Source organism: Phocoena phocoena, chromosome 12 (assembly GCF_963924675.1).
Source record: "Phocoena phocoena chromosome 12, mPhoPho1.1, whole genome shotgun sequence".
In the NCBI taxonomy this organism is placed as follows: domain Eukaryota; kingdom Metazoa; phylum Chordata; class Mammalia; order Artiodactyla; family Phocoenidae; genus Phocoena; species Phocoena phocoena.
Genome location: NC_089230.1, coordinates 41,581,843 through 41,605,237, shown reverse-complemented (window position 1 = coordinate 41,605,237; position 23,395 = coordinate 41,581,843). Strand labels below are relative to the sequence as shown.

At 37.8% G+C, this 23,395-nt stretch overlaps 1 protein-coding gene across 3 annotated transcripts in view; it reads right to left on the bottom strand.

Annotated features, from left to right (window-relative positions):
* Positions 1-21,692, bottom strand: part of MCM9 (minichromosome maintenance 9 homologous recombination repair factor) — a 75,828-nt gene extending 54,136 nt beyond the window's left edge. For 2 of the 3 annotated variants that reach the window (XM_065888455.1, XM_065888456.1), the window contains exons 1-6: positions 21,389-21,692; positions 12,090-12,406; positions 11,541-11,622; positions 7,628-7,828; positions 3,665-3,790; positions 2,047-2,166 (exon numbers count right to left, since the gene is read on the bottom strand). In XM_065888455.1, coding sequence (XP_065744527.1) covers positions 2,047-2,166; positions 3,665-3,790; positions 7,628-7,828; positions 11,541-11,622; positions 12,090-12,406; positions 21,389-21,692 — 1,150 coding nt within the window. The remainder of the gene's footprint in view (positions 1-2,046; positions 2,167-3,664; positions 3,791-7,627; positions 7,829-11,540; positions 11,623-12,089; positions 12,407-21,388) is intronic. The other variant, XM_065888457.1, reaches the window with a different exon arrangement.
* Positions 21,693-23,395: the final 1,703 nt, after the last annotated feature.

Sequence of the window (23,395 nt, the reverse complement as noted above, 5' to 3'; positions counted from 1 at the left end):
GATTGGTTTGTACTGACATCAAAGGGTTAGGTTTTTATATCAATTTGTAAACCAACAGCCAATTTTCACAAAAGTTTGAGACTTAAAAACTATTATCTCTTATTTAAAATTTTTATGGTTCTATAAGAGAATTTTAAAAATTAAAATATTTAGTATTCAGACATTAGGAACTAAGAAACTGTAATGCACAGGTTGTTTTTTATTTTTCCTGTTTAGCTAGATACTGCCTGAATTATAGCTAGAAAGTTTAGAACTGTTTTTTCCCTTTCTGATCACAGCATATAGCTGTGTCCTGAGAAGATAAACATGAACAAATTAGTTATTGCCACAAAAGAGATAGGCGCGTAGGCTGGAGGGAATGAGGATATCATTTGAGCTGAGAAAACAAGCAGAAGTCTGAGAAACGTGCATGCATTCGTTCATTTATAACCTTATACAACCGTAGGCTTCCATGTGGTCTTACCCTCAGGTTTGGGGTTTCTAGTTTTACCAAGAAAGCCCGTGGCAGCAGTTTTCAAAACTTTTTATGTAATCCATGGTAAAAAAAAAATTTAAGTATGACCTGATAACACAAATATGTATTTATATTAACAATTTTCATGAAAATGTGCCCTTAATAGTGCACCTTTACTGTGTGTACTAGTATATTCTAGTATCTTTTATTTTGAAAGTGCTGGTTTTGACCCACTGAAATAACTTTATGACCCTCTAATGGGTTGTGATACAGTTTAAAGAAAGGCTAGTCTGGCCCTTTGGGTAGACGAGAAGTAGCAATAACTTTTCTACAGTTCTAAAATTTATATTCCCTGTACCTGTCATTTCTTTCATATTCGGATTATGAATTCGGCAATAAGAAAAAGAAGGAAAAGGGCTAATACAGTGAATTCATCAGCCATTCACTTTAAAACTGTCCAAATACTCTGAAGTTACTAATAGTCCACAAATTGGACTCATTTCTTGACACTCCATATAATTAACTTAGGAAACATTCCACATTGTTACTCGGGAAACACCTTTATTTGTTTGTTGTTAATATCATTTAATACAGAACTCTAGAACACTGGGTTATAACAATTTTAAAATGCATATGAAGTGTTCTTCATATATGCTTGCCTCTAGTATCCTAAAGCTTGTCTACGCCTCTCAATCCATAAATCCCTTATCAGTGCTTAATGTACTGTTTAGTTATATTTCAAAACCTAAGAGCCCCATTTTAAGGAGCTCTTTAATGGAGCATTTGCTGTTTTATGGTAAGTTTTCAACTATAAGCTTCTCATAGGAAATCTGAGCACAAGCCACGGACAGTAGGCATCCCTAACAAGTAACAAATAACATTTTTTAAATGTGTGAAACCAAAGGCCTATTATAGGGGAATAGGAGAAATATTTCCCCAATCAAAACAGTGTAAAAATTCAAAATGGCATCAAAACATGTTTTTTAAAATAATTTTTTCCTGAAGTCACTTTATAATCAAATCTTGACATATCAGCAAAGGCTTTAAATATACTTGTTGAAGAATCATTACAATGTATGAATGAAGCTACACGTTGCAATGATGAAAGTATGCTTTCCACATGCTAAGACAAATTTTCTACCTAAGAATTTTCAGTAGGAATTACTGTTGCCCGTGAGATCCATGAGCATGAAAATGTCTTAAGCTTTACGCCAGCTATGTACTTTTATGAAGTGAGATTTTTTCCCCCTATTAATTTCAGCACTGTTCGCTGGGTCTTCACAGAATAACAGATGCTGCATAAACATGTTTGAAAGTAATCAGAGAATGAGAAAATTGAATAGGATCATTCAAAACTAAGATACAAAAAGATATATGGAATAAGCTTTTGGAAAATAACTTTAAGTGAAGGTGGAGGTTTTAGAATATTTTCTTGGAGCTACAAAAGTAATGCTACATATTTACTTTGGTTTTTGGCAGTAACTCAAAAATCTTGAAATGTATCCTGTTATAGGTACTTTTTCACAAGAAAGCAACCATTGTGTTAGCTTCTGCAGTAACATTAAATTAATTGAAATTGTCACATAAAATACCTGCACTAGTAGATCCAATTCCTGTGGTGAGCACAGACCTTGGTGTAATTTTTGCTGCATATTTGAGGAATTGAGATTTCCCTGTGCCAGGATCCCCAACCAATAAAAGATGAGATTCACCTAGAAAAACGTAAATAATGTAGTTTTAAATTTCTATGAAAAGACTTGTAAGTGTAATTAATCAAAAAGAAAATGGTCCACTTGGGATGCCCACACAATTTATATTTTATATGGTGCTTTGCTTAAGGTCATTCAAGGAGGGATTTAACCAGAATATCTTAGAAAAGTTGACTTTCAAGCACAAGCTAAGAGCTTGTGGAGAGCTCATGGAGCTTCTCCAGAGGTATAAGAGAGATAAATAACAATCTTTTAATTGATTTCTGAATACCATTTAAAATCTAAATTTTTTAACAGATTTTTGTGCTATTTCCAGATGTTTAAGACTTTAACATTTAAAAAAATTTTGGCTTATAAAGTTTCTGATTTTATTTAATCTATTTTAAGTATCAAAATACTGTGATTAAATCTTTCCATCCCACCATATAAGTATTTTATTCTATTTTTATTTAAGTATTTTTAAGTGTCTGGGACTTCATAAGTGCTTTATAAATACCAAATCACTTATGATTCTAACAGTTAAGTGAAAACCTTTTCATTCTATGAAAATTTTAGTAGTTTAATGAAATATCTATCTTAAAGTACTCTTATTTTTCAAACATAACATAGATGAACATATGAGCATCCTGCAGCATGTTATCTCACTGATCAAGCAAATTTATTCAGTAATATTCAAGTATTTTCTGAATACATTAATAGGGAAATACTATATAAGCTCAACATTGAGCAGAAGGCCTTGCAAACAGTAGGTAATCAAAACATACAATACACATAAACCTTATTATACTTACTATTCTATACTGTACAGTATGGTTTTTGAGTCCCTACTAACAGTCTGATTTACAATAATGTCCTTTTAGTCTTTCGGTTAAGCCTTTGGTTATGACCCTCATATTGCCTATATGAGGGCCATAATAAACCTAGTTTATGCCAGATTCAGGTCAGTTAAGTGTGTTAACCACAAAAGAGCTTTCTGCCATTTGGATGTAATTACACACTTAGCGAGTAATTTTTGCTGGAATGCATGACCTATGGCAGCACCTCTTGGCAGATGGCACGTTTGCAACCCACCAGCAGAAGGGGAACCAGCAGGCAAGATGACTGAGAGCAGCAGTCTGAGACAAACACTGACAGTCACAGATGGAGAGACACTGACTTGGAGACATTCAAAAGCACTATTTCTTATCTTTTCCTCTTGGAGAGAGACTGGGGATCCAATGAAAAACACAGACAATAAAAGAAATGTAAAGATTTTATTTTGTGGCACCCTGATAGGCTAGAACAAAAATATATACTCATTGAAAGTCTTTGGAAAGACTGGTATTCTACACAGTAGTTCCTGATGCTGGACTGAGTATTACATAGTGAACAACTGTCAGTTTTAAAAGATTACATTTGGAAAATAAAGCTCAACAAGCAATTTTTATTCAGGAAAGAAAAATTCTAGCTTCTCTTCTTACTCTGTGTTAATATTTCTCAAAAATTTTAAATGGGTACTAACCTCTGACCCGTGTTCCTGTAGCATCGGTCCTTTGAATACCACCAGCCAGCACCAGGGCCACAGCAAGCTTTACTAGGTACATTCCAAAAACTTGAGGGCACAAGCTAGCCAATATTTCATTCCTTCCTGGGAAAGGCAGAAAGATGAGTTACTAATAATTTTCAAGAAATCCTAGTTGAAATTTCCCTTTCTATCCTATCTTCTTAGAAACACTCTATGCTCTAAGATGATCAAGGGTACCATTTCCAAATGACTAAAAGGAGTGAATAACTTTGTTTTGGTCCTAAAAGTCTTCTTCTTATAATGCCATGAGATGAAAATTCTTTTTATTCCTGGGTGCTACCTGTTTGTTTCCATAAATTTAGCGTACTTTACAAGGGACAGAAAGAAATCTCTTTTCTCCCTCATTGGACCAACATTATCCCTTAAAAATAATACCAGCTGCACTTCTTGTGCAATAATTTCAGTAAAATTACTCCACTGCCTAAATAAAAGGAAGGTGTTCCATCTCAGAAACAATGAGACAGATTGTAGAAGCCTGTAATCTTTAAATACAAAAGGTACCTGGAGCTCATGGAGCTTCTCCAGAGGTATAAGAGAGATAAAATCAACCCATCCTGCAAGTCAGTTCAGCATTTGCTCTGAGCAGTTTGGTAAATTGTCTTATCTAGACTAAGCATCAATGTATCAGGATATTTAGAAGATCATTATAAACAACAACTCTAGCAATCCAAGCTGGAGGTCTCAGGATTCTTCTGATAACATGCTTTAAATAAGCGATTACCACGGTTTTAGGTTCTGTTTTCAGAAATATCAAATACCAAATCTGAGGTCTGCCTATGCCATCAATGAATAAAGTAGGTATTTCATTCTGTCATTGGCCAATCAACCAATGAGGCCCATAGAATTTACGAGACTCTAACAAGCCCCTACGAAGTCTGTCTTATACAGCATTCACTACTGTGATGGCACTCTGTATGTCTGCATTCAAGTTACCAGAAATTAATGTCCACGTGCTGGTAACTAATCTGAACGTTTGAGGGCTTTTATATTTAACTCTGAGCTTGTACTCATGTTTCAATGATAGCTCTTTTGAGGAGGAAAATAATCATAGAAGTACTACTTTAGCTGATGATTCCAGTTCCAGAAGCTTTTCTGTCAAGATAAAGGAAAGGGCCTTCCTCCATAATTTGTGTCCCTATGCACAAAGGCTACTTTTCCTAACGAATCAAAATTGACTCAGCGGCAATTAAGCTATGGTGATGTGACCTGGGATGGCAGAAATGGTTAAGAAAGAAAACATTTTAGTAAAAAGGGAACCAAAAAGAAGAATTAGTAAATCCTGGAAGGAAGTTCATTAACTGCTGGAGGGAATCCCTCCTTTCTGGAGGTAGAAAGTCTAGAGAAAAAAGATGAAAGGTCTGAGATCTACATAGTTAAGACCCGACAGCAGGTACGTAAATTCTGACCAGAATCTGGAGATTACACATACAAAGAAAGAAAGAATAGCCTCAACAAGCAGGGAACAAGTAGGCAAACTGGCCTGGAAGACACTCAAGCCAGAGCTGTTAGAGCCAGCTTTTTCAGTAAAGGTGGATTCAGTGACTAATGTGCTGACAGGAAGCACATCCCACAGGCTCTGGTGGCAGAGCCCAGTGCTACTGTTCACTAGCTGTCTGACCTTGGGCAGGTTTCTTACTCTCTCCACCTGCATTTCCTTATCTGTGAAATGGAGATAATGATGGTATCTCGTAGGGTTGTTAAGGAGCTAATAGGTGCACAGCACACAGAATAGTATCTGGCACATAGTAGGAGCTACTTACTTGTTAACTATTATATTACCTGTACTACTTGTGCTTATTTCTCATCTCAAGGTTTCCTCACACCGTGGTCAACACAAAAGATACACTCTGAAGTCAGGTCTGAGGTATCAGAGAAAAGCAAAGGGGAAGGTCCATTCCCTAAATTTGTTATCTAAAGTTGAAAAACTTGATTCCTTGGGTCATGGCAATAGAAGCTCCCATGACTATATCATGGAAGAGAATGCATTAGGGTGAATACTACCCCATTCCTTCCCTCCCTCCCTCTCAAATTTCTGGTTCTAGACCATGTTAATAGTGTGCCCATGTAATCCACTCTTGTGTCACGGCCTTCAGTTACCCCAAGGAAGAGAACTTCTGGGATTTAAGATAAATGAGTCACCCTGGAGTGGGTTGAGATGGCCCAGAAGACCCCAACCCCTATATTTGGGTTTCTATCCAGCCTCTATGCATCAGGGCCAGGGGATCCCTGAGATCAGTGTAGATCAGAAGAAAATCTTTAGCTCCTCGTCAATACTCACAGCACCAGAGCTTAATGAAGCAGGCCAACCTCCCAGAGCTGAGCAGTGAAGTCATCTCTGGCTTTAGACCAGCAAAATGAAGACACGCTTTTGGATGCAGCTCCCCACCTCCACCCTCCTCCCCACACCCCCCAACACACACACATACACTTTGAAATGGTAAAATATAGTGGGCTGATAATTGGTACTTAGGAAATGAAGAAAGCAGAATCTGTTCATACTAAAAAGAAAATAGTTGCCTCGTTTTCTCCCTGTCTTCTCACAGAATATTATATTTATTTCTTCTTTTCATCCAGTAAATGAGATGTATAGCTATAGCCTTCTAATTAAAACAAAACAGACTAATCACCAGCACAGAGAACTTCTGACGGCCTAGCTGGAACACTGTATGATGCCCTTCCTTCACTGTTACTAGGTGGAGTGTAGCTGTGGCACTGGAATTAATAAGGAATGATTATGATCCAAGGAAGAGTTACAGGTTTTTTGTGAGGATTTGAGCCTAAGAAACAATTTTAAGTAAAAAAGCTTATTTAAAAATACATATGATTCTTAAAAGGTTTGCTTAATAAAACCACAACATAGAGACCTTTGCTTCTTTCTGTGTGGATCAAATAAAAGAATGATCCGTAACTACCATACTCGTGTTACACACATAAGCAAAAAAAAAAAAAATCATCCCACAAAATAAAAGCAAACTGCCTATATTTAGGCAAGTGAAAGCCTTTTCTTAAATTAATTAATTAATTAATTAATTAATTTTTATTTCATTGAGCCACACAGCATGTGGGATCTTAGTTCCCCGACCAGGGGTCGAACCCACGTCCCCTGCGTTGGAAGCATGGAGTCTTAACCGCTGGACCACCAGGAAAGTCCCTGAAAGTCTTTTTTTGTGAAATAATATCTGTCCAGTTCAGCATGTGATTTAAGAATAAAGTAATCACTGTGTATTAGATTTGAGGTGAGGTTTATCAGAAATAGTCTTTTACTGGCTTCCGTTTATTTTTCTCAGAAGATGCCTCCAAGGAAGAATGAAAATAGACATTTGAAGATTTAATTGGTGTTTTATACATTTGGGATTTTTAAATAAAAAATACTCTACAAACCCAATGGCTATGTTTTAATCTGTGTAATGACATCTTAGTGTCAGTCAAAATTTTTTGCTGTGATGACAAAGCTTATTTTTTGCATCTCTTTCCTACTTCATATTTTTAAATCTTCAGCTAAAACCGTGTGAAGCTGTCTTAACTGTATCAGATACATCAGAAAAGAAATGGTTTTAATAGGATGAAGTTTCATAATAGGATGAGTTTTGCCTATTTAAGGCAGAACTATGTATTTAATTGGTAAAGAAGGTAGAAAGCTCTGAAACTATTTTGGCAATATAAGAGATGTTAAAATAATAGTTGAAATGGAAAATCTCTTGGAATTTCCAGTAAGATCTCTAAATAGAAAAGATTATACCAGAAAAGGGCTGCAAAGGGAGACTACAGCTAGAGGTACTGACTAATGCTACTCCCTTTGAACACAGTCACTGATACATAGCATGTAAATCACAAACATTATATTTAACTAATGAATAAAATGCCGTTAATAATTATCAGCTCTATACCCTTAACACAAACCTGCAAAAGGATCGCTCTTATAGTATTCCCAAAAATCTTCAAATTCTTTTCGGACCTCCTCATCCATGTTGATCCCTGCAGACTGCTCATTATTTACTTGGACGTAATTGGCTTTCAGGACTATCTCCACTTCACAGCGCACATCTTGCTGAAAGGGCTTCCACCGTTGCATTACAACCCCATAAATAGTGAGGTCATCACCTGGAACAAAGCACCGAGTGAGTCCAGCAGTAGCATCCTGCCTGCTTGGGCACAAACTCGACAAAGGACCAGAACCAAGAAATAAACCACTACCCCACCATGGTTTAGAGTAGTACACATTCTTCCAGAAACCATTTGGGGCAAAAGACCACCACAGAGTCCCGATTTTTTTTTTTAAACAGGCACTTGTATTTGCACGGCTAGAAGCTAAAGCCAGCATTTTAATTTTTCTTAATCTGCTACATGATAATCACACCAAATTCTAAACTTTCCCTGGGAAAACAGTTTACTGGATGATTTATTCATCATGATTATATTGGGTGAAATGTTCATCCTCTCAGAATCTCTAACCATATAGTTCTCACTTAAAGAAGAGGTGGGAATTGCAGCCAAAAGGTTAAAGTGCAGTCTGCCCTCAGTATCTGCAGGGGATTGGTTCCAGAACCCACCTCAGATGCCAAAATCCACGGATGCTCAAGTCCACAGTCAGCCCTCTGAATCTGAGGTTCCGCATCCACAGATTCAAGCAACCATGGATCGTGTAGTACTGTAGTATTTACTATTGAAAAAAATCCGTGTATAAGCGGACCCACAAAGTTCAAACCCATGTTGTTCAAGGGTCAACTGCATAATCAATTTGGTGTCAGGAAAGGAGACAATCTCATGATAATGGATACTATACTAGTTTTAGTTTCTTGTATATTTCATTTTTACTTAACTGCATTTGTTAACATTCACTCGCTGCCTTTTTTTTTTTAATGAACAAAAGAATGAGTGCACTAAGAAATGAATGAATACTTGTCCTACTTCAAAGCTCCTTTCCGTAAGCTATGAAAGCAGAAGATACAACCCTGCTTGTTCTTTCTTGGTTGGTTCCTTCCCATCTAAGGAAACTCTCCCATTCCTAATTGATGGGTAGAATATTAAACTTTTACAGATTTTCCTAAGAGGCCTTGGGTAACTTATAGGCACAATGACAACTTATAGGCACAATGACAACTGTTTTTATTATTACATACAATTCGATTAACGAGTATAGGTGAGTGCTTGGCATTCGATATTTTGGTACTGGAGAAAAGGGGGCAAAAAAGGAAAGATAATCCTAGTCCCCCAGATTTCAATCTTGTTGAACATAGGATGTTGGACATACCTTAAATCCAATCCTAGTACTTACACTCTGAACTAACAGGCAAGTCTTCATTTCCAAGCCTATGTCAAATATATGATATCTGCTGATACAAAATGCCTTTCACTCTCTAAATGTCAATGTATAATGTGTAATCCGCAGGGCTTTTGATTTCCTGAAGAAAAGTGTTCTGTGAATGCTAAATGCATGGAACTGGTGGTATAGCAATTCACCGAATAGAAGGCATATTTCTAGCCAAAGGCAACTTCACAGTAAATGGTGATGAACACATTAAATCTTCACACATTTTCAAGATACTTCCTCAACCACTGCTGGATGGTTTTCAAATCCAATCAGGAATAGTGATCATTTACTATATTGTCTGCCCCCAATTTTTTAGATAAAAATGGCCAGGGCAACTTTATATGAGCACTTCAAAGAATTCTCTACTACGGTCATTTTAATGGGTTATATATAGGTTGTTTCTACATTAAGTCAAATGAGAAATTTAACTTTCAGGTATTGCACCCACTACTAATAACCTGACTTTACTAAGCAGCAGTAATGTGGAAAATGTGAAGTACTCAAGAATGGACAAGAGCACTGACTCATCACATGTGGATTCAAATCCCAGCTCCACCACTCACCGGCTGTGTGGCAAGCTACCTAATAAACTGAGCTTATTTCTTGACCTACAAAATGGGAATAATTATACTTACATCATAGAACTATAGTGAGAATTGGGTCAGATAATATATATAAAGTACTTCATGCAATATCTAGAATACATGCTCAATAAATATTAGCTATTATTATAGTAAACCTACTTTACATTTGTAAAGCAACTAATACCATTAAACACCCTTTAATATATACATGTTTTCATTTATTCAGATATTTGAGAGACAGATTCATATGATCATCAGAACAATTGTGAGGTATACACGATAGTCCAAGGCAATAGATACTAATTTGAAACTTGCATGTTTTTCCATAGTAAATGTTATTGGAAAAAATGTGATTTTCAGAAAGCTAAAATTCTTACTTTTACAATCCAATCTCTTTGTCCCCTCTATCTTCTGCAGCATATTTACCACTGCAGCCACCCTGGTCAGACCCATCTTTGATCTCTTGCAGCACTTAACAGTTATCAGTACACAACCTCCAACTTTATTACTCTGCAACGTCAGACTGGGGTTCCTAACTAGACTGTAAATTCCTGAAGGGCAAGGATTATGCCATTTATGTCTTCTGATTCTCACAGAGGTTTGTAGCAATGGATAAATGAAAGACAGCTGATGACAGACTGCTTCCATCCATTCTCTATTGTTAGTGACATGTGAAAGAAAAATAGCTTAAGATTTTTTTTTTTTCTTTTTTGCGGTACACGGGCCTCTCACTGTTGTGGCCTCTCCCGGTGCGGAGCACAGGCTCCGGACACGCAGGCTCAGCAGCCATGGCTCACGGGCCCAGCCGCTCCACGGCATGTGGGATCTTCCCAGACCGGGGCACGAACCCGTGTCCCCTGCATCGGCAGGTGGACTCTCAACCCCTGCGCCACCAGGGAAGCCCAGATTTTTTTTTTTTTTAAGTGCAGAAAGAATTTAGTTTAGATGAACTGCATGAAAACATCTTAATCTCTATCAAAGGACATTTTCATGTTCTGGCTAAGCTCATACAAGCACTGCTTTGCTGATCCAGACATTACAGATTCTGGTTAAAATCTAGAGTCTTATATGAACAAGGTACTTTGACACAGCCTTGTCCATTTAGCAGGCAAACCATGATCAGAGCTGTTATTTACTTAGAATACTGTTTAGACAAGTATGAACTGTTAATATATTTGACATAAATTTCAAACTATGGGTTGGTGATTCTTGGTGGAAGGGGAGAATCTTTTGACAAGGAATTATTCTTGACTCTAGATACTGAACTCTGTTTCCATAGAGCCTTTGCCTCATCATTTTAATGAAACAGCAGCTCAGTAAAAATGAGGCATTTGGAGAAGCTTAGGGTTAAGAAAAGGAAATGATGGAATTTAGAGACATAAAGCATTTTCGACTTGTCCAGTAGGGGAGCACTGGGATATGAAATAAGAGGTCAGACATACCTGTTACTGCCCAGGGGACACATTGGTGCTAGTTTTTTTTTTTTTTTTTAAGAGATTAAGGGGTTCTTAGTGAGGGTGGGAAATATTTAAAGCAGGAAATGTTGAAGTTAGTTGAAAGGCAATCGTTGACAACAATCATTTCCATTTTCTGACCCACCTTCAATTTAAATTAAATGTTAAACAGCCAGTGGAAACTGCTAGGCAAACAGTAAAAGCAACAGTTTTTAAGTTGTTTGGAATAAGAGGAGGAAACACAAAGGATAAGCTCTCATGGGCAAATCAGGTTCTTCATCTGTAAAACAAGCAGCTAGACTAGATTGTTGAACTCCAGCCCAGCTTCTTTCCTGCTATTACCTACCTCCTCATGCCAGTCTCTGTTCTCAAGTTCCCCACACTCACTTGCCAGTGATCTTGGGAAAATAAAAAGTGGCTTTTCCTAGTCAATACTTTAGGACATACTATATAAACATTCTCACCAGATTTGCAACTGTCTACTAAGTCATCTTCCAGGATAACCTTCATTGTTCGTGGGATACTTCCAACAGATAGCCTTTGAACCTAGCAAGGAAAAGAAAGCAGACACTGAGTATGCTCAGATACATACTAAGTATTCAGAAGCCTAGCAGTTCTTGCAATTCCTGTTTCTATTTCTCTGGTATTATCACACAATTTAATTACGATGGGGATTTATGGAATTTTCTTGAAACTTGTGCCTACTATCAGTTTAAGAATTCACTAAAACTACAATAAAATAAAAAATCCACATGGAAAATATCTCAAAATATAATCTACCTTGTGGATGGTCAAAATAAACACATGCTCCAACTACTAAACACAATAACATTTACTTAACTTGAAAAGAGAAGCAGTTCTTTCCTGCATCTAGTCATAAGACAAATCACTCGGTTCCTCTGATTATTTCTTAGTAACAGATTACAAACGTGTTCCCTAGTCCTGGCAATTTGCCCATAGCTGAAAAACACTTCTTCTAATTTGTTATTTTTTGCATTTATTAGATCATTTACCTGTTCCTGAATTTTGATTTCCTGATAATCTCTACACCTAGCTGGAGATGAAGACAAGTCTGAGAGGCAAGTGAATTTTGCAGAATCACAGCTCTCCAAGCTGGGACATGAGGATGGCCGACAGAAGGTATAATACTGCTCAAAGTCGGCCCTGACCACAAATACATGCTTGCATTTGTTGCACATGTAATCCCGCTCAAACTCCAGGATCTTCACCAGACTCGTTCGAATCACTGTCCCAGTGACAGATAAAAAGTGTCCCACATCCTTGGTTCTAGGGATGTGCTCCCTCACCAGCTCAGGACAAACAGGCAATCCTGATGGAGAAACAAAACAAAAACACATCAACTTCTACTTGGGATTTGACTCCATGCAATACATTTTTCTCATATTTTCTGAGGGAGAAAGTATAATTTCAGGAAAAAGAAATCTTTGTGTTTTACTTAAGAAAAAAGATCAACTGAAGAAAATATAAAAGAACTATTTCAAATAACAATTATCAACGGACTCTCTTTAGAAGTATGTATCTAGATGATATATTGATAATAACCTGGATTAAAAAAAGAATTGATTCTCTTAAGAGGGCTATCTCAGTAGGATGTAAACGCAGTATATAATTTTAACCTCACTCAATGAAGAATATACTGCCACATACCACACATAAAATCAAAGCTGAGTGGTAAAGAGATGGTAGTGGAATGAACAAAGGCTAGTGCTTTTTCTAGTTAGGTTCAGGATTTATTAATACATAAATCGGATAGTGGTTTCAAGTCTTGAATTACCTAGAGGTTTACCTACAGCACCACTTCATCCTTTAAAAACCTTGTGTTTTTCATCATTAATAAACGGGCAACTTAAAAGGTGCAAAATGCCAAAGAAAATTCTTATGTGGAAATGCCCTCTTTCTCGTATTTGGCTACAAGCCACCACTGGAGTAGAGAGATGCTGTCTGTGATGGTCAAAGGCTGCCTCCTAACAGGTTTATCAAGGGAGCATTTGTTACACTGGTTCATGTCCCATGGTTTATGGTCTTGTCCTTGAACTTAGCTCTGAAACCTGATAAGTATGAACACTGAAGACAGATCTATTGGATTTGCCAAGCTCATAAGAAATAACCATAATAGGCATGATTACACTTTAAGTTTCTATGGTCAGAACACTTTCTCCCTGTTTATAGATCTATTCTGAAAGCCAAATCATTATCATCACTGTCATCATCACTGTCATCAGAAGGCAGTTTGGGATGCAAGGAATTTAAGGAAAAAAAATAAAAGCAGCAGACTGGTTAGATGAACTGAATGCTTAAGGCGCCAGCCTACATTAATCTGGTGATACAGCTTAGATGTCTACAGACAGACCTGAATTTTCTCTGCTGCTGGATGAGACTCTCTCTTCATATATCCTATACTGTATAAACAGGGTGGGCACTGCAACATTTGCCACTATGACTCTTTTATCTATGCTTCCAAGGCTGACTTGCCTGCTTTCTAATGGAAATACTCTTTATTTATATTAACTTGGATTGTATCACACTTTGCCAGTAAGGGAGCCATACTTTTGCTTACGATGATTTTGTGTATCTCTGCTCTGTTCTGTGTCAACTGTACAGTTTAACTATCAGAAAACAAACTTATTTTCCTATTTCCAAATTCCTAGGGAACGCTTCATTAAAACACCCTGGGGCTCACCAGTGCTACATCATACATGCAGGAATAGACAGAGAGGTTGGGGCAGGAATAAAGCAGGTTTTAGCCATTAAAATACCCACTGTATTCATTTCTCAGTGCTCATCTCAGGCGTCTGTTAATTCAGCTGCATGTAGCTAAATGTTGAGAACACACGAATATTTCTAGTTATAACCAAGTAAAAGCCAAACTATCAACCAAAAGCTTTTCATTAAGAACAGGTCTAGGGCTTCCCTGGTGGCGCAGTGGTTGAGAGTCTGCCTGCCGATGCAGGGGACATAGGTTCGTGCCCCGGCCCAGGAGGATCCCGCATGCCGCGGAGCGGCTGGGCCCGTGAGCCATGGCTGCTGAGCCTGCGCGTCCGGAGCCTGTGCTCCGCAACAGGAGAGGCCACAGCAGTGAGAGGCCCACGTACCGCAAAAAAAAAAAAAAAAAAAAAAAAGAACAGGTCTAGTCCTCATATCCTCACTGCTTATGTTTCAGGGGTACAATGTCCTCTTTTAATTCCCATCCGAGAATGTTAAGAAACAAAAATCCACCAAGTGGAGGTGTCTCTTCTTACTTGGCCTTAATTCGATGTACATTATGGCAACACATCTTCACAACGCTTGCAGATTCTCAATTACCTTTTTCTTGCTCCCCACATGAATGCTTTTTAAAAATTAGGATATAATTTAGGTACCATAAACTTGCCTTTTTAAAGTATATAATTCAGTGGTTATTAGTACATTCACAAGGTTATACAATCATCACCACTATCTAATTCCAGAATATTTTCACTGCTTCAGAAAGAAACCCTGAGGGCTTCCCTGGTGGCACAGTGGTTGAGAGTCCGCCTGCCGATGCAGGGGACACAGGTTCGTGCCCCAGTCCGGGAAGATCCCACCTGCCGCAGAGCGGCTGGGCCCATGAGCCATGGCTGCTGAGCCTGCGCGTCCGGAGCCTGTGCTCCGCAACCGGCGAGGCCACAACAGTGAGAGGCCCGTGTACCGCAAAGAAAAAAAAAAAAAAAAGAAACCCTATTCGCAGTAGCAGACAGTCTCTATACCCCCTCCCCTGCGCCTCTGGCAACCACTAAGCTACTTTATGTCTCTACGGATTTATCTATTCTGGACATTTCATGTAAATGGAATCATAAAATATGCACCCTTTGTGTCTGGCTTCTTTCACTTAGCATACATTTTCAAGATTCACCCATGTTGTAACATGTATCAGTTCTTCGTTCCTTTTTATGGCTGAATATTCCACTGTATGGATATACCACATTTTGTTTATACATTCATCGGCTGATGGACATTTGGGTTGTTTACATTTTTCTCCTATTATGAATAATGTTATTACAAACATTTATGTGCAAGTTTTTGTCTGAATACCTGTTTTCAATTATCTTGGGCACACACCTTGGAGTAGGACTGCTGGGTTGAATATACTTTTTATAATAATTTTAATTTTTAAGTTTTCAAAGAATCACTAAGTGTTCTCTATTGTAAGTATGTAAAAGGATACTCAAGTGGGAAACAGGATTATTAACCCAATTTGTTTCTTAAAGTATAAACAAAATCTATCAAAATTACTTCTGAGAAAGATGAGCAAAGTGAGGAGGAGAATAGGAAAAAAAAGTGATGGGTTAGAGAACTTAACAACAATTATATTTTTGAAAACACTTAGATGTTTGAAACATCCATTCTCTTTCTTGGCTCCTAAAGAAATAACACTTTTCATCCCATTTCTACTCCTCTCATTCCTAGCTCTGCTTCAGATGCAAATTGATTGTTCAGCTTAAATTCTACTGTCAATATATTAAAACTTAAGAAAAACTAAGATCACAAGAAGTGGGTTACGGAGAGTGCTATGTTACTCCGATGCCATGCACAGAGCAGAATGCCCAGTGAAACCACAGACTGCCCAGTGTAATTCAACAGACTCTGGATGTTCAATACGATGAAGTCATACATATAACGAATGAGGTCTTAACATAATCATTTAGTTAGATGCTTGCTATTTTTGTCCTAAAAACAAACTTCAGTTTAAAAATGAAGCTATGTATAATTTTATTGTAGTTTTTTCCTAAAAAGCTACTTTTAAATTGATTCTGTGTCTTACTCTGAAGAGCATCTTCAAGTGGAAGAGTGAAACATCATATTCCCTGGTGCTTCTATAGTAATCCAGGCAAGAAATAACAAAGGCCTAACTTTTAATCTCCTCCACTTAAACCCTTCCATGCTGCTCCCAGATCTAAGAATAAGGAACCAAATGTGGGATTGGACCACAGGACGTTTTGTGACGGGCTTCCTCAAACACCAAACCCTCTGGGCATTCAAATGCTCTCATACAGTGTCCCCTTTGCCCACTCTCCTCCCTACTCTGTCCCTCAAAAATGCCCACACTAAGAAGCAACATAAGGGTTCAGAATACATACTGTGGAGCCCGAATGAGTGAGTTGAGTCACAGCTCTAACACGCACTAGCTGTGTGACCTTGGCCAAATGATAACCTCTCAGATTTCCCTCCTGTAATACGGCAATAACAACAAAACCTACCTCATAGGATCACAAGAAGATTAAAAGAATTCATATAAAGTTTCTTGGAAAAGTAACTTGCACATAGCAAGCACCATTTAAACAGTTCTTATATGTAATCTTATCGTTTTCCCCCTTAAAAGGTTGGCTTAAACATAATTTTCTTAATGAAATCTTTCTTTAACCCATTTCAGGTTAAACTCCCTCTTTTATGTGCCTTAACACACTGTTCTTCATACCACTTACCACAATTTAAATAAAAAGAATACATAATTATTATGCTTCCACTCCATGGGGGCAGGGCAGAGGTAAATTTTATTCACTATTATATTATCATCGCTTTATAAATAATAAGCATTAAAAAAAAAAACTTGAAAGATAGATGAAAGGAAGGCAAGGAAGAGGGGAGGAATAGATATTAAAGATATTACATGAGTTTTGAAACCAATTAGAGATAAGGTATAAGGAAGAGGGTGAAATTTAGAGCGACTCCTAGTTCTCTGGTCCCATTAACCAAGTCAGGGAATTCTGGAAGGCACATGGTAGTCAATCAGTAAATATCTATTGAAAGAATAAATATGGAAATACGATTTTCAGATGGAGGGGGGCACAGAGAGGGGAGGGAAATCATGACTACCCTTTTTGATACACTGAGTTTGCAAGAAGATATCTCTAGTTTGAAACATCTGACGGACAAGAGGATATCTGAATACAGAGCTTAAGAGACAGATTCTGGCAATCAAGCAATCAATCAATCAAGTTGGCACTTGTTGCTCTATAAGTGGCAGCTGAAGCCTTGGTTCAGAAAGGAGGCCATCCCATCAGGAAGAGAACGCAGGATTCAGGAGCAGATGGCCACATCTGCACCCTGAGGACCTCACACCTACAGGACCAGTAAAGGAAGAGGCTCCCAGAGCAGGGAGAAAAGCCACAGCTAGAGACGGAGGAAAGGGCAAGACAGTGCTGTCAGTGGAGTTTCATAAAGGCGGGGGGGAGGCAACAGTATCAAATCCAGCAGGGAAATAAAGGAAGAGAAATCCCGACACTCGTCCCTCAGTCTGGCCATGAGGCAGCCACTGGGAAGGTGGGGGAGGGTGCGTTCAGTGTGGTGGAGGTGAAAGGGTGAATGGGGGAAGGTTATGCTAAAGAAGGCATGAACTCTGTCAAAACATTGTTATGAAAGGAGAGTAGATGGAGGGTAGAGGGGACACAGAGTTGAAAGAGGGGCCTCTCTCCTGAAAGGGAGACAGAAAGGATTCCTGGTCATTCTGGCCACTGCCCACCACACCCCCATAGGATGCATGTCTTATCTAAATCCAGATTCTTGAGTAGAGGCCATGGTTGGGCTTTAGGAAAGCCCTGAACCTCTTGAAATTCAGGCAGACATTTAAATATATATACACCTGCATCTTCTGAAGAGGATCTGTAACTTTCTCAACATATAACCCTGAAGAACCTCTTACTTAAATCCTCAGTCCCATAGTTCTATTGACTTGCATATCATTACCTCTAAGAATAGAAAAAGGGGCTTACATTGTGGGAACAGTTGCTAAACCTCCCTCCCCTCCTTTCATTTAATAGTAATGCCCTAATGTCTCTTATTGCCTACTCAGCTCCTGTTTAGATCACATCGTACATGACCTGCCCCAAATGCTATGACAACATGACAGGGACATTCATAATCACTTACTGCCTGGACCAGTCATTTAGGACCTTAGTCACGTATTGCTTTGCACTGCTCCTTAACCGTTTTGTATCTGGAGGGTAGCGTCACTTCTTGAGATCCTTTTCATGCTCCTCTGTGCCCAGCCCAGTGCTTTATTAAGCACTTTTAGATAAGGAGAAAATTAGTGAATAAGAGAAGGGGAAATGGGCTTTCCCTCTCTATCTAGCCTTCCCTTTATCACATCTGGCCTCCAATCTCCTAGTCCAGACAAAGTGCATGAATTTTTCTGTGCATTTCGTGGTACCTCTGTAGCTTTCCTTAGGCATGCTACTTTGTCTGGAGAACTCTCCCCAGTTCACTCAGCCAGGAAGAGTACACTCAAGTTTACCCTTTTGCAAGAAAACTTCCCTAAGTCCAGGCTAGCACCCTCACACAGACACAAATGGAACAGCTAAGCAAAATGGTCAAATGAATGCATCATTGCATAAAAGATGCTTCTTGTATCTGGAGGAAACTTCTGCCAGGAAGAGTGAAAAAGAAGATACTCCTTAGGTCCAGAGACACCTTCCTTTCCTTGCACATGATATCTCAGGCCTGTGCATGCTGGGTCATGACAAGTCTATGCAATACTGATTTTATTTCAATCAGCATAAGGAGATGTGCTGGGGAGATATTACACACTCAGGAAGAAGGCAGGTGAGAGGTGGAGGGCGTCAGGCTCAGCCACAAGGGTCCCTCATATGCTCACCAACCTTCTCTGTGTCCCTCCTGAAGTGTGGCCAGCAAGAGTGAATTCCCTGCCACCCACCTCCAACAAGGGGCCTGTGTCTAAACCCAATTACAGCACCTCTAAAGAAAAAACTATGTAAACATTTACAACCAATTTTTCTAAGATTAGCTTTTCATTATCTTCTATACTTTTATAATATGGGGCAATATGCCATCCTTAATGTTCTTATCTTACTGAATGGAATCATGTATATGGTACCTGTTAGGATAAACATTTTTTTTTTTTAGAATCAAGCAAATTAGTCTAAAACATGATATCATTACCATTAAGTGGTTTATTTTGTACAGTAAAGTAACTATATTATTTTAAGAAAAGGGTAGTAGAGGGGAGTACATTTTTGGATCTTCAGATTCTTTACTTTCATATCACAAGTTTTAAAGTAAATTTATAATATAAAGACAGAGATAAAAGTAACATAATGTTAAGCAAAACTGACCACAAAAATCAAAACCTTAGAACTAAAAAAGGGTAAGGGACAGTGTTTTGATAGAAATGTCAATTCATTTTAATCTTTCTGTCTTACTATATGCTACTAAGTGTGTTCTTCAACTATCCCGGTGAAGCAGGGTACATCAGGCACTAAGCCCCCATTAGTGCTAAACAACAAAAACCTTTGTCATTCTCTGACTCATTCACTGATCAAAATAAGTAAATAAATTTTTATTTAAAACAGAGACATGTCCACATCTGTGTTAGAGATATGTCCAGATCAATTACTTCAGGTCCATGGTTTCCAGCGTGCAGTCCCTAGAAATCGGCATCAGCCTCAGAGCTTTGAGAAGGGCAAATTCTTGGACCCCAGGCCAGAACTCTTCAGTGAGAAACTCTGGGGGTGGGGCCCAGCAATCGGCACTTTAATAAGCCCTACAGGTGATTCTGATGCCCATTAATGTTTGAGAAACACTACTTTAAATAACACGTGAGGGCTATTTTTTTCTTCCTCACTTATTCAATACTTCAATGCTAACTGCGTATTTGAATACCTTTCATCAAAACCACTGGGAATAGCAAGTAAACTTTCGACCAATAAAAATCCCAGAAGACAAAGAGCAATGCAATGTTCCTAAGGAGACTGAACCACAGAGGCATCCTGGGTTTTACTAATTCAGTGCCTTGTCTGGAGTCCAGGATGGAGGCGCAATATACCTAAAACCAGACTTTTCCCATCCCTGGTTCATTCTGCCTGGGACACCTGCATCCTCCCCTAATCTTACCATCTAGTCTTGAATCTTTGGGTGAAACCCCTAGGACAATTCACTCCCTGCCCAGTGAGCTAATATATCTCACACATACCTTGAGTGATGCATGCATCACATAAGCAAAAGCTGCCTGTAAGCTTCTTTACAATTATGTTTAATATGTACATATGCATGTACCTGTGGGCATACATACACGATATGGAAATATTTGAATATATAGCTGTCTCCCCTACAGCCTTGAACTCCTTTAGATGAGGGACTATACCATATTCGTTTTGGTTTCCCAAGTGTCTAGCAAATGCCTACACGGGATATGTGTGTAGAATGAATGTTACTATGGTAGTAACATAATTTGCAACTCACTTTCTCAGAGAATAATGAAGAACTAGGCTAAATTCACCTGAAACCAATAGAGTCACTCAGGCAGACAGAACTTTAGTATTTAAACTGAGCATGGAAAAGTTTCTAAACGTAAGGACATCCTAAAACCATTTGCTAAATACCATTTCAATAACATTAACTAAAGCCTCTTTTAATAATCCTTCTGCAACATTATCAGAAGAGGACATTTCTTCTTGATCCTAGCAAGAGATTACCTAGTGTCTGATGCATGAAGATTAATAATCTTCATAATTTTATTCCAGTAACTGCAATCGCAGATACTATTTTTTCACTCAGATACTATTTTTTCACTTAAATCAAATGTCTGGAATTTTTTTGAATCTTAATATCTCCAAGAAATTCTGTAGTGACTCCTAACCTTTTTTGGAATCACAGTAATCATTTTTGTTGATTATAAATCCCCACCTTTCTGAAATGTACTATAAAGTAAATATTTATTTTTAAACAAAATGGTACATGTGTTCTCCAACTTAATCAAAGAGTGCAGGAATTCAAAGACACAGCTTTGACACCACAAGTTGCTGATTGCTCCACTGCGATTTCTTTAAAGTTAAGAGGCTTTATCTGTTGTTCATTCAAAAAAAGTTATTGAGTGCCTAATAGGTGGCCAGCACAATGTTAAACTTGATATATAAAAATAATGAATTTCCTAAAATAGTTTTGAAGATCACTAGGTAGCATCTACCACTTTGCTAATGCTTTGAATTATCAATTCTTTCATTGTCAGGAGTCATAAAAGCTCAGAAAGCTGAACTAGTTTTGTACACACATACATATATGTATATATGCACACAAATATACTGCCTCCACACATTCTCCCTCTTCTCAGTTGGCATGGCTAGTACCCCAGCCTCCCAAATGTCCAGAGAAAACAGTATAAAATCATGATTCTTTTCCAAAAGTGACCATCAACTACATAATGGATATATTTTAAAGTATAAATGTCAATTAATTCTTAGTGCTTAAATTCAATATATGTTGGGATTTCTCAAAATCTTTCTAAACAATAACATGGCAGTAAAATCCTTAAGTGATTCACCTGATATCCTGGCGTGAAGATTCTGCTTCATGGAGACACCTTCAAGCTGAGAAAGGGACTGGAGAATTGTCAAGGCTGATCTTTGAAGTGCACTATCAAAAACAGTTAGCACTTCATTAGGGAACACGTTGAAATATTCCCCGATTTCCATGTTGGTCTCAAAAAGGGTCATGGCATTAACCACAACTGGGTAATGAGCATCTTCATCTCTTTCCTTCAAGATGAGAAGAATATCGTTCTTATGGTATTCCGAAACATATGACTCAAACACTTGACCAACCAGTGTAACTTGATCGCTATTCATCTTGGATCTAGGTAACGAAAGACAAAGGACTGTATTATACCTTTGATTTTCTAGACTTATACACTAGTTTACAAAAAGATTGGTTATAAATCATTCTAACTTTGGGCCACACTCTAATCTCAAAATACTATCTGAATTCAAATCTTAATTAGATCTGACAGAGTCACAGTCACTTATCAAATTTATTTTTTTCAGTGAGTGAAGTTAATTTTAAGTCAAAGAATTATGTTGGTACTGCTAACCGAAATCCAAAATGGTCCAATGCTTTTCCCATATCTTTTCCCCAAACTTCCTCCTCTTAACCCCATAATACATCACGTAAAAGTCCTTTGCCTTTTCTTTAATCAGATTCCATATATGCGTTTGCTCTCAAGTATAAAATCTTAAATGCCAGTCTTTTGGTTTAAGTTACTCCTAGTAGAGTTCTTTGCAAGCATCCTGGTTCTACATTTTAGTCACATAAAAAACATATCTTTCTCTCTGTCTCCCCGCAACCTAGTTACATACACGCACACACACACACACATTCATTTGTATTCTGCTACTTAAACAGAACACACACTACTATTCAGATTGGTCGCCAATTCTGACTTAAATAGTTAACAAATTGGCTTTAGAAATTTACATTTGGAGGTGAACTTGTTCCTATTTTCTTTTTCTAACCTAGGAAAACTATTAGCTTCAGCAAAAACAGCTGTCAAGAGTCTAAAAAAACTAGATCATTAAAATGAGGAAAGGAAATTGGTCTCTAAATAATAAATCACTACGATTGAAAGTAAATACAGTATATTAAATTCCTGGCTATATGTATATATTTTTTAATTTGTACCTACAGATTAAAAGGGCCTACCCCCATTCTATTTTCATGTACACACGTAGATATCTACCATGTACAAGGCACTATTCTGGGAAATGAAAAAAGCATAATAAAAGGTCCTCTATGCCCTCAAAGAACCAAGGTACAGATCAAATGAAACAGTGCTCTAACAGTGGCAAAAATGCAATACAAATAGGAGCACAAAGAAGAGAAGGATTAAATTTAAATGCAGTGACAATCCCAGATGTGACAATGGACAGTTACAAATAAACTGTCCAAATGGATCATTTAAGAAATTCTTATTAGTCAAAGGATAAGTGTCCTCTGACTAATTTCGTTCAACCAACGTTTATTGTACTAGGCTTTAGAAACAGAAAGATTAAAGAAGATTATGACATTCACAGTTTAGCATCCTAAATATGTATTACACGTGCTATTAGCAATATTTGCCTTCTCTGGGAATCTACTAGAAGGTGTGTGGGGGGGCACGGTATACCACAGTTAGGTCAAGAATCCTGACACCTAGAGGATGCCAATGTGAGATTAAGAGATGTGTAGGCCACTATATTGGTAAGTATTTAGTTTGGGTTAGGTAATATAAATTCACCTAAGCATAAAGCAGAAAAAGCACTTGGGAAGGAGCAGCTAATCATACAGTATATTCACGATGTGGCCGTTGCTAAAAAAAAAAAATCTGGAATCCCAAGAGTGGCTATAAAATAATCTCTAAGATTCTATAAATGCATATTAAATTTGGAGCCACAAATTTAGCAATTTAAAAGGCAGTTCCACATAGGGCAAGAAGGGGACAGCCGCAGAATTCATGGTTCAGATTAAGATCAGATTAAATTTCGCCTAGTCTTTTTGAAATAGCATCACTAAAAAA